At 41.0% G+C, this 11,039-nt stretch overlaps 1 protein-coding gene across 1 annotated transcript; it reads right to left on the bottom strand.

Moving 5' to 3' along the window:
- LOC114605475 (glioma pathogenesis-related protein 1-like) lies at positions 1-8,602 on the bottom strand. The gene is made up of 6 exons (XM_028746817.2): positions 8,172-8,602; positions 5,948-6,193; positions 3,994-4,112; positions 1,020-1,108; positions 331-363; positions 1-240 (listed from the first exon to the last, which is right to left on the bottom strand). The coding sequence occupies exons 1-6, from the start codon at positions 8,340-8,342 to the stop codon at positions 86-88; spliced, it is 813 nt and encodes a 270-aa protein (XP_028602650.2). The 5' UTR covers positions 8,343-8,602; the 3' UTR covers positions 1-85.
- Positions 8,603-11,039: the final 2,437 nt, after the last annotated feature.

The following is an 11,039-nucleotide window of genomic DNA, read 5'->3' as shown; positions in this document are numbered from 1 at the left end:
TCTACTTTTAAAATATAGAATGCAGGAAAATATTCTTATAAATATTATTGTTCGTTATATTCAAGTTATATACGCCTATCAAAAATTATGCTTTATAACCTAAACCTGGATAACGGAGTTTTAAGTAATAAACAGCTGCAAAAGCTAGAAACATTAATAACGGTCTTAAAATTGCAACTGCAATGCAGGATTCATCACATATAATCCGGGATTCAAAGGGTGGATACCATCGTGAATAGCCTATTTTAAAAAAGATAAAAGCATTCTTATGAAATGTGAGTTTTGTTCTTGAAGTAAATTTAAACTATAATACAGATATATAATACATACGTAGGCTGTTTTCTTTCTCACGTTCAGGATTTCCTGGAAGAGAGAATAGTTATAACAAATGAAGAAAGGCTTTAAAATAGGATAACTGTAATGCACTTGTTCTGCAAATGCCTTTGAAGACTATTGAAGACTGTTCAGAAACTGAAGCTACTTCAGAATTCAGCAGCCTGATTATTGGTAGGCCTAAGACAAACCAGTCATATAACACTGGTTCTGACAGGGCCACATTGGCTACCTTACGTTTTGAAGCTCAATTTATACTGTTGGCTTTGACCTGTAACTGCTTAGGACCCCAAATGGCAGAAGGAGTCTGGGCCCTGTCCTGGAGAAGCACTACCACTGCCAAGGACCCATGCAATTGGTAAAGGACAACTGGCCCCACACAAGGAGAGACTAGCTTTGCCCTGATCACCTTTCCTCAGCACTACATAACTGGACTGACCTGCTGCCTACCTCCCATGGAAAGGACTCACATGCCTTTGCACATGACTTTTGTCTTCTGGGTTTCTGCTGTTGTTATTCTGTCTCTCACAGCTACAATAAACCTACCATTAAAATTATGGACTCGTCATTTCTTCGTCAGAGGGCAAACTTAGCAGGGGATCAAATACTTTCCCCCCTCACTGTATGTGATGGTTGATATCATCATCTTTTCCATGACTGTTTGCATCATTTAATTCTATACTTACTGCAGAGTTTCTTTTTACAAGTATCTCCTTTTGGGCACTGGCTACATGGAGCTCCCGCTTTATAAGGACGAACTCCCGCGTAGTTGCCCCTAAAGAACAAAATATTGCATAACGTTATGTATTCAGTACACAAAGTGCACAAAACTAAAAATGAAAATGCAAGCTACTGGATATGTAATAATAGGTTTTAGATGTAATGAATCAGTTGTCTAGGTCTGGGGGCTAAATGCAGACCTCCAGGCCTATCTGGTACTTGGAACTCCCCCAGCGTTGCATTCTCTCTTCTTACCAGCCCTGCACTGCACTCTCGAATGTTTTTGCCTGTCTGTAATGTGTTCATGAACTATGATCATGCTTCTTATTTATCTGGATGGTGAAGGGTGGGTGTGTACAGAGCACAGAAATCTGACTTTTGTTATGGATGGAAGCCTGTGGCACAAAGGTTACATCCATTCTTCTTCCTATTTCCTAGTTGCCCCTGAAAAACAGTTTCAGGATGTAATAATGTATTCAGTACATAAATTAAACTGAAGATCAAAATGTTTTGTGCTTTCTATTGGTTCCAGCAAGTTGCAAATCATTCCAGGTGCTATTATCCAGGCAATGCTAGTCTGTGTATCATCATGATAATCCACGGAACTGACCTTGTACAGTGGTACCTCGGGTTACAGACGCTTCAGGTTACAGGCTCCGCTAACCCAGAAATAGTACCTTGGGTTAAGAACTTTGCTTCAGGATGAGAACAGAAATCGTGTGGTGTCGGCACGGCATCAGCGGGAGGCCCCATTAACTAAAGTGGTACCTCAGTTAAGAACAGTTTCAGGTTAAGAACGGACCTCCAGAACAAATAAAGTTCTTAACCCGAGGTACCACTGTACTGGTATTTTATGCCCTGCAGCTACCTGACCCCTGTAATTATTTGTTTTCAAATTAATATTATTTATACAGTGGTACGTCTGGATATGAACTTAATTCGTTCCGGAGGTCCGTTCTTATCCTGAAACTGTTCTTAACATGAGGCTCCATTAGTGACAGTGTGTCTCCTGCGTGCGCACGTGCGCCTCTGGTACACAATTTCCACTCGCATCCCGGGGCAAAGTTCGCATCCAGGAGCAACTACTTCCAGATTAGCACAGCTCGTAACCCGACGAGTGCGCAACCAGAAGCGTTCGTATCCAGAGGTACCACTGTATTTCTATTAACTGGAGAACATTTACTTTCTATGTTACTAACAAACAATATTTTGTATATAGAAGCGTTTGTTTAGGGAATCACAGAGCCGTAGCTAGGTGATCTTGCGCCCCTGGCAGATTGCACCCCCTAGCCACAGACAAATTAGTTCTTCTTTCCGCCTCTCCTCCAACCCCCCCCCCCATTCTATTCACCCTCTATTTAAAACCTTTTCTTATGAGGCAATAATCAATATTTTAATTTATAGACATATTTTAGACAATTTGCGCCCCCCCTCACCTGTGCCCCTGGTGAGAGCCCACCTCACCACCCCCTAGCTATGGCCTTGGCTCTTCAGTCAGTGAACAAATTTATACTGATAATTTTTGAAACTGTTCTGCAACTAAGAACTGATAGCTCCTAGCTCAGGTAGAGGTTTTTTTTAATATTTGTTGTTGTTTAGTGGTTTAGTCGTGTCAATATACTGGTGCTTTATTACAACATTCTGTTTCCCCCAACTTTAGTTTTTAGCTTTTATGCGTGTAAAATGATACTCTTACCACATCTTATTTTACTTTTTTGTACAATAAGTGTGTTTGAAGAAATTTAATTTTAAACCGAAGTCCTACATGCTCCACTGTTTTGACCACTCCTCAAGTATTTAAAATTTTGTTTTTTCTCCATAATAATTGAGGTGTTTTTACAAGAGGGTCCCCAACACTTTAAAAAGTGGGGTAATGGCAGCTCTTTGTATTCATATTCTAATACTGAGATTTTGAGAAGATGTCTGTACTTCGAATATACAAGACATCACCATTAAGATATATATACAAGACATCTCCAACCCCGCCCCCGCCTGCTCTCCACCCCCTGGTGTTGGAGCATGAAGTTCCGCCACTGCTTCCCAGACGGATGAAGCGGCAGCACGTTATATGAGATTCTATGTAAGAATAAAGTGCTGCATCAGGACTAAACTATTCTAACTAACAGGACTAAACTGTTGTAGCTTCATATAGTTAATGAGGGCTAACTAGCTGAGGCAACTCTGGAAGGAAAGACAAATTCAGTGTTACAAAGTAAAAAGTGTATGTGTGTACACACACACACACAGGCGGTGACAATTCTGTGCGCAACCAATTGATGCACGATCGCCAATGCGTGGGTCCTTTTGGATCAGGAAAAGGGCAAAGCAGGCTTATACATGCTCCACCAAAGTGCATGGGGGCCAGGAACAGAACCCCTGTGCAAAATGGTCGCTGCCCCTCTCTCTCTCTCCCTCCCCCATGTATAAGATGCCAGGTATTTTTGGGGACTCCAAATTTAGAAAACACCCCTCAGCACTACCCATGTATAAGACAACCCCCAATTTTAAACCTAATTTTTGGGTAAAAAAACCAAGTCTTAGAAAAATATGGTAAATTGAGTATAATGCCGCCTATCATGCAGCCTACTGTAATTTGCAATATTGCTTATTGTATAAAACTGTACATTATTTAAGTTCAAGATACAGGTGGGACAGAACTAAAGCTATTTCTGATCATTTTCTTGCTTTCCTAACTGTTCTGAGAACTTTTTACAGTTCTTGATATTTTAGTTCACAGAATATAATGTTTAAAATTGTAAAGGCTGAAAAGCATAGCTGTTAAGTTTTCTGGTTGCTTTTCAATTAAAAAATAATTGAAATGTAAATTAGCTTACAAAATCCAAAATTAATACATTCAGTTTCAAACAGGCATACAGTTTGGTGTTTTATGATTACTAAGTGTAACACAAGTTTAGATCGCTTTAAGATTTGTTAACTTACGGTGGACCATAAGTACAAACGAAATATGAAAAATTCTTGGTCTTGGTTCCTTTGCTATTAGTTGACGCAGGACAGTGAACAATAGCACAGCCAATCTTATAAGTATTAGCCCAAACAACCTGAAAAAAACATGTTTGATGATACAATATAAAGTCCAAGCTTCATTCAACAGTATCATTTCTTACATTCATTTTTTTCTCCAGATTTTGCTCTCCCTCCCTCCACTTTTATTGGCATTTAGCTAAAGGCACATTTATACCTTAGATTAATATTCAAGTATCCTATTCTGTACTCCTAAAGTTTTCAGAAAGGCATCTCCCAGTGCTACCTGGAGATGCTGGGGACTGAACCTGAGACCTTCTGCATGCAAAGCAAGTGCTCTACCACTGAACCATGTAAATGGAGTAGTATTTCTGCTAATCCTGGCTGATGAATGATCTGTCTTAGATGTCTTATTTCAAGCTTCACTGATTATTTTTCCTGTCAGGAAAATGTATAAATTCATGGTGATTCAGTTTTTGAAGACAGAGCTAGCATTCTGCTGAGGACTACAAGTATTTTAAGTCTTTCATATATTCCAAATCAGGGGGCCGTGTCCCCCCAATTTCGACAGTGGCAGCAGGCACATTCCGCAGGCATCCAAACAACGCATCAGCATGCACTGTGGTGTGTGCGACAGCATGCCCTGCGGCATATGTGTCGGGCACGATGATGTCATGCGCACACACCACAGGGCACACACCACATTGATCGAATAGGGCCCTAGGGTCCCTCAATCACGGGGCCAAGGTGATGCATGTTATATACAGTGGTACCTTGGTTTGCAACCATTTTGGATTATAACCGTTTTGGATTACAACCGTTTTGGATTACAACAACATCAAACCCGGAAGTGCGTATCCCTTTTTTTGGATTACAACCAATTGGGGGGGGGAGGCCCCATTGGCGAAATTGCTAGCCTTGGGTTACAACCTGTTTTGGTTTACAACCGGACCTCCGGAACGGATTATGGTTGTAAACCAAGGTACCACTGTATATGCATGTGTGTGTGTTAAAATTTTCCACAATAAAAGACATGCCAGCCCCCACAAATAACAAAAAAGATAGAAAAACACCAGATTCTCCCCAATAAGTATCCCAACTTTTTGTCCCATATTTAAGTCTTATTGTATCTGACATAATTGAAACTAAACAGAAGTGGGCTACAAACAAAACTCGATGCCCTTCCTTTTCTTAGTAAGAACTCTGCTGTTATGTATATGCCCTGTAACATTTAGTGCTGGCCAGGTGCTAGTAGCTCAGTTTTTACGAATCTTACAACCATCAGCAATACATGTTAACTTAATATTGGAACTGAAGTAAAGTAGAGGTTTGTTTTGTCAGTTGCCTCTAAATTAATTGTAAACACTCCATATACTTTATAACTAGGGACGCGGGTGGCACTGTGGGTAAAAGCCTCAGCGCCTAGGGCTTGCCGATCGAAAGGTCGGCGGTTCGAATCCCCGTGGTGGGGTGCGCTCCCGTTGTTCGGTCCCAGCGCCTGCCAACCTAGCAGTTCGAAAGCACCCCCGGGTGCAAGTAGATAAATAGGGACCGCTTACTAGCGGGAAGGTAAATGGCGTTCTGTGTGCGGCTCTGGCTCGCCAGAGCAGCGATGTCACGCTGGCCACGTGACCCGGAAGTGTCTCCGGACAGCGCTGGCCCCCCGGCCTCTTGAGTGAGATGGGCGCACAACCCTAGAGTCTGTCAAGACTGGCCCGTACGGGCAGGGGTACCTTTACCTTTACCTTTAAGTATCCTTGATAATAACAGAATGCAGATTATTACTTCACAGTTTATGATCACAGAGCAACTACAATATTTACTTCATACTTTTATTGTCTGAAATAATTAAAGTTATTGCATTTTGCTTCAAATTCTGTGGACTATGTAAGCAGAGAAGAGAAGAACTTACCTGAGTATAATGACCACAAACACGTGTACATTTGTGGGTATTGTAGGTGTAGTATTTTACCTCGTCATGAAAATCTTCAATGGGGCCAGCAGGATCAAATGGGTAGTTAAAGCCCGTTATAGCCCATATATTTTCTCCAAAAGGCCTAAATTTAGGATCAGGGTGGACCATATCAGTTGGATTATGCATAACAATGCATTTTTGTGCCCATGCTCTAGCTATTCTAGCCAAAGCTAGATCAAATGTCTGCAAAATATAAAAAATTATGACATTATCACATTATGCATGTATAGTAAACGTGCTGATAATACATCTTGAGTTCTAGCAAGTATTTCTTCAGAAATATTTACTTGCACCAAGCTGTCGAATGATGAAATTCTATATGTCTACTCAGAAGAAAGCCCCATTGAGTTCAAGGGAATCTACCCACAGGCATGGGTATAGCCAGAATTTGTGCTGGGACAGGCTTCATGTTGGGGGGCAGAGCCTCAGTTAAGTATTTTATTGCTTTTCTTGATTGGGGGGACAGCGAATTGTATAGGAACTAAAATATCAAAGAAACTGAATGAATTAAAATACATTTTCATTACTTTCATGCTGTTATTTAGAGGAATGTGTGGCCAAAAGGAAACTGATTGTTGAAACTACAGAAATCTTAGTCTTTATGTTCATGCTGAAATACTGTCAAGAAAAAATGATTTTCAGTTCTTACTAGAGAAACTGCAAATATGGGATCCTCTACAACTGGAGTGTGTCATTCAAATTAAAAATCTATATTAATAATGAATAGGTCTGGGTAAAAACAATCAAGAGATGCAAAACAAGTGGCTGCCTTAGATAATCAACAATTTAAACAAATACTCCCAAAGGTGGAAGTGATTCAGACTATTTTTTTTGTTTTGTTTTGGTCATTTTAAAACAATAAAATAATGAATTAATTTTATATTCCACTTAATGAACAGTCTGGACTTTCTTTACAGAAGGAAAAATATGTAAAGTTATATCAATAACTTATATCAATAAGAAAAAGCATATATATTGTTTGAAAGAAAAGCATATAAAGAAAGGCAAAGAAAAGCATCTAGAACTATATGCATATTTGGTGCAATAAAAGAGAGGGTTGCAGTTATAGTAAAAATCATAACATCCTATTAAAGAATTATAAAAAGGATGGGTTTCTTCTTCTTCTCTGATCGTCATTCTTTTTGTTACATAAACAGTTCTTTGAAACACTGACTAACAAGATGACTTAATCAGTTACAAGTAAGCAACCTATTATTCTTGGTTTCTGTGGGTAACCCCCCTGTGGGTAACAAGCTAACTTGGATGCAGGACAGGTGATAGTCAGTCTTGGCTCAACCTAAAACAGCCATTAGTCAGGGTTCAATTTATGCAGGGATTGAGTTCTGGAATCAATTAAACCCTGGAAAATGTAATCATCGCCCAGGAACCCGAAGGCAATATTTATTTATTTATTTATTTAAGGAATGCCATGAGCCATGAGAATCGGGGCCTGAGCCTGGTACTTCTATACTTAAACATTATTTTAAATAAAGAATTACACACTTAGCAGCAGTAAATATAACTGCTAGGTTTTTTAAGAACTAACACGTTTTCCTCATTCGACTATGTAAAAATTATGCATATAGTTCAGAAGCAAGACATGAGGTGTAACTCTAAATGGACAGAAAACCCTAAAAAAGAGAAAAGATTGTCGTCGTCGCTGGCAACAACGCAGCAAGGTATGTAGTAAACCAAGGCTGGTCTGTTATTCTGTAATCTGTGGCAACCCCCCCCCCCCCAGCCGCTCACAAAGGCTTCTCCCATGGGTGTAGTCAGGATTTATGGGGGGGGGGAGAGAGAGACAGGTTTCATATACCCTTTTAAAATATAGCTCTTTTCTGAGGTGGGGTTGTTGTTCTTATTCTGATTATATATGTTGTGATCTTTTCCCTGAGACCTCCGGGTACAGGGCGGTATATAAGCTCTAATAGTAATAATAATAATATGGGGGGCCAGCCCCTCAGCTAGTTAACTATTTTTATTGATTTACTTGATTTAGAGGGGCAGCTTCCCTTTGCCCCCCTTGGCGAAGCCTTCTCCCAGCACCCCCACAGCAGCCAACACTGACTGCCTGAGGCAGGGGCATATGACAGGGGCAGCTTCTCCCCAAGCACTCCCCGCCCTCGGCTGCCTTTCCTCCTTCCACCCCGCGGACACACACCATGTACAGCATGTTGGAAGCGGGGGGGTTGACCCCGCTGCGGTAGTTGTTGTGGGTGTCGAGATACTGGTTGATGAAGGTCCTGTTCCTGATGCTGGGGAAGCTGCGCCCGCTCGCGGCCTCCAAGGCGACGAGCGCCAGCGCCACCCGCGGCCACCACAGCAGCCCCATGGCTTGATTGGGGGGGAAAAAGCGCGCGTCGGGTAGCGGCGCGCGCAGCGAGCATAGCTGCCCTCTAACAGTCTCCGCCGGCGCCGCCTCCTGCTCCTTGCGCGGCGGGCCGCTCAAACTGCAGGGGACGGTCAGGAGCCTGGATGATTAAACGGCTAGAACTTTGCGCGCGCACTGCCTGCGTTCTCGCGCCACTTTTAGTGCGCGCGTGGCGCACGGTTCTTCCTCCTCTCCCGCCCGTTCTAAGTCCGTTACTGTATGCATCCCTGCCATATCCAGAGCGCGCTGACTTGCACCAGCGCCACAAGGTGGGGCAGCCCCACTAGGAAGCGTCCGGGAAACACAGGAAGGGGGCTATGAGGTCATAGAATTGTAGAGTAGGAAGTGGAAGGGACCCCTAGAAGTCATCTAGTCCAACCCCCTGCAATACCCGTTTGGGTGCAGCGACATCTAATTTTGTTTAGGGGAGGCGTTCCGCTTGGTTCCCAGTTACTTTGGCAAGCAGTCTGAGGAGAAGTCGGGTCCTACGGTGAGCATTTGTATTTTTTTATAAAATCATTACCGTTGGGAAAAGCGCAGTTGGACATCTCCTCAGTGCTGCTGCTGCTATTATTATTTATTATTATTGTTAAACCAAACCCGGGAGACAGGTCAAGACAGCGAAGGCTTCATTTGAGTCAGAATCCAATCTTGGGCTATGAAATGATACCAAAGCGGAGATGATCTCTGAAAATGTATTTTTCTTTTTAACAGATAATACCTCTAATGGTGATATCCACCATGGTGTTTTGGGCTCTAACAATCTCCAATGTCTTCCGCAGACTTTATATAATGACCTTCTGATAACATGATTTAAAAATTCTTTATGTACAGCTACTTTGTTGTTGTTTAGTCGTTTAGTCATGTCCAACTCTTCGTGACCCCATGGACCAGAGCACACCAGGCACTCCTGTCTTCCACTGCCTTCCACAGTTTGGTCAGACTCATGCTGGTAGCTTCGAGAACACCGTCCAACCATCTCGTCCTCTGTCGTCCCCTTCTCCTTGTGCCCTCCATCTTTCCCAACATCAGGGTCTTTTCCAGGGAGTCTTCTCTTCTCATGAGGTGGCCAAAGAATTGGAGCCTCAACTTCACGATCTGTCCTTCCAGTGAGCACTCAGGGCTGATTTCCTTAAGAATGGATCGGTTTGATCTTCTTGCAGTCCATGGGACTCTCAAGAGTCTCCTCCAGCACCATAATTCAAAAGCATCAATTCTTTATTCTACTTTATGGTACGCTAAATAGGCATGCCAGCCGAATCTATTGTTCCATCCCTCCAGATCCAAAACATCAATGTTTTCTAGCATGATCCATTCTCTGATCCAGCACAAACATGCAGCTTCAATATAAGTTCTCAAATCAGGGAGCCCAAACTTACCTCTTTCTTTCTTATCTGTTTCTTATCTGTTAATAATTTGTATTTAATAAGTGGCTTTCTGCCTTGCCATATAAATTTCGTCAAGTCCAATTTCCATTTGTTGAATCATTCTACTTTGCCTATTATGGGAATCATTTGAAACAGAAACTAATTTTGGTAAGAGATTCATTGTTATTCCTGATATTCTGCCCCATTATGTTAATTTCAGTTTTGTCCAAATTTCCATATCACTTTTTACTGCAGTCCAATTTTTTTGTAATTATCCTCAAATAGATTTATATTTTTCATTGTAATCTCTATTCCCAAGCATTTGACTTTTTTTTACTATTTCTAGGCCGAATGTTCTTACTATTTCTGTTTTCTCCTGATTTCCTGTACCTATTCCTTTTGTGACATGTATTTTAGATTGTAAGCCTGAGGGCAGGGACTGTCTTATTGACATATGTAAGCCATTCTGGGAGCCTTTTTGGCGAAGAGTAAAACAATGATTTAAATAATTTATAAATTATAACATTAAAACTGGTTTGCAGAAAGCTGAAGCAAAGTACCGGTAGCTGCAAAAGCATGTTTTGTGTGTTTTTGTGCACCAAAATGAGCTTGAAAAAAATGAAATAATAAATATTTCTATTTCTCTCCAATAATAGAAAATAAAGTCTCCCAACCCAAAAGCCTACATTTTACAAAAACTATAGCAACTTGCATTTTCATATTTACTGTTTCTGGTTTGCAATTGAAGTGTAGATTGTTTTAATTCAAGATGGATGAAACAAACTTCTAAAATCTGGTTAATTGGTACAGCAAACTGCACTTGCCTATTTACAAATATTTCAAATGCACCAGGTAATTTTTATAACTGTGTCAAAATATTAACTTTAAAACTGTTCAAGTATACAGTTTTTATCAAATCTAAAATTCTGTTTTGCAATAGGTGATACCTTGATTGCTCTGGATTATCAACTTCTGGCTTTCTTTGTGGGAACAAAAGACAGTACCAGAAAATGTGCTACCCCAACAGATACAAACTACTGTACAGAATTAGCAGTGTGAAGTAGAAACGAATGAGGGTTATGCAAGGATTCTCAAAAAGCTGCAGAACAGATAGCAAACAGCAGTCAACCTCACAAGTGTCCAGGAAAAATGGAAGAAAAGATTACAAACTGGAAACTATACCAGTTCTATTTGATTTTAAATGCCAACTGCCTGCTTCTTAAAAATCAGTAATAGCTTAAAAATCAAACAAACTTTATCTTAGTGCACACCCATTCCACTGTGTAATTTT

Source organism: Podarcis muralis, chromosome 10, assembly GCF_964188315.1.
Source record: "Podarcis muralis chromosome 10, rPodMur119.hap1.1, whole genome shotgun sequence".
NCBI lineage: Eukaryota > Metazoa > Chordata > Lepidosauria > Squamata > Lacertidae > Podarcis > Podarcis muralis.
The sequence above is the reverse complement of the archived record's forward strand: the minus strand, read 5'-3'. Positions and strand labels throughout refer to the sequence as shown.

Excerpts from the sequence above, each read along its gene's own strand:
- LOC114605475 (XM_028746817.2), bottom strand. The coding sequence starts at position 8,342 with ATGGGGCTGCTGTGGTGGCCGCGGGTGGCGCTGGCGCTCGTCGCCTTG. Across the intron at positions 4,113-5,947 it reads TTTGTGGTCATTATACTCAG|GTTGTTTGGGCTAATACTTA; the intron begins GTAAGTTCTTCT and ends TGTTTTTTTCAG. Across the intron at positions 1,109-3,993 it reads GTTTGTACTTATGGTCCACC|GGGCAACTACGCGGGAGTTC; the intron begins GTAAGTTAACAA and ends TTTGTTCTTTAG.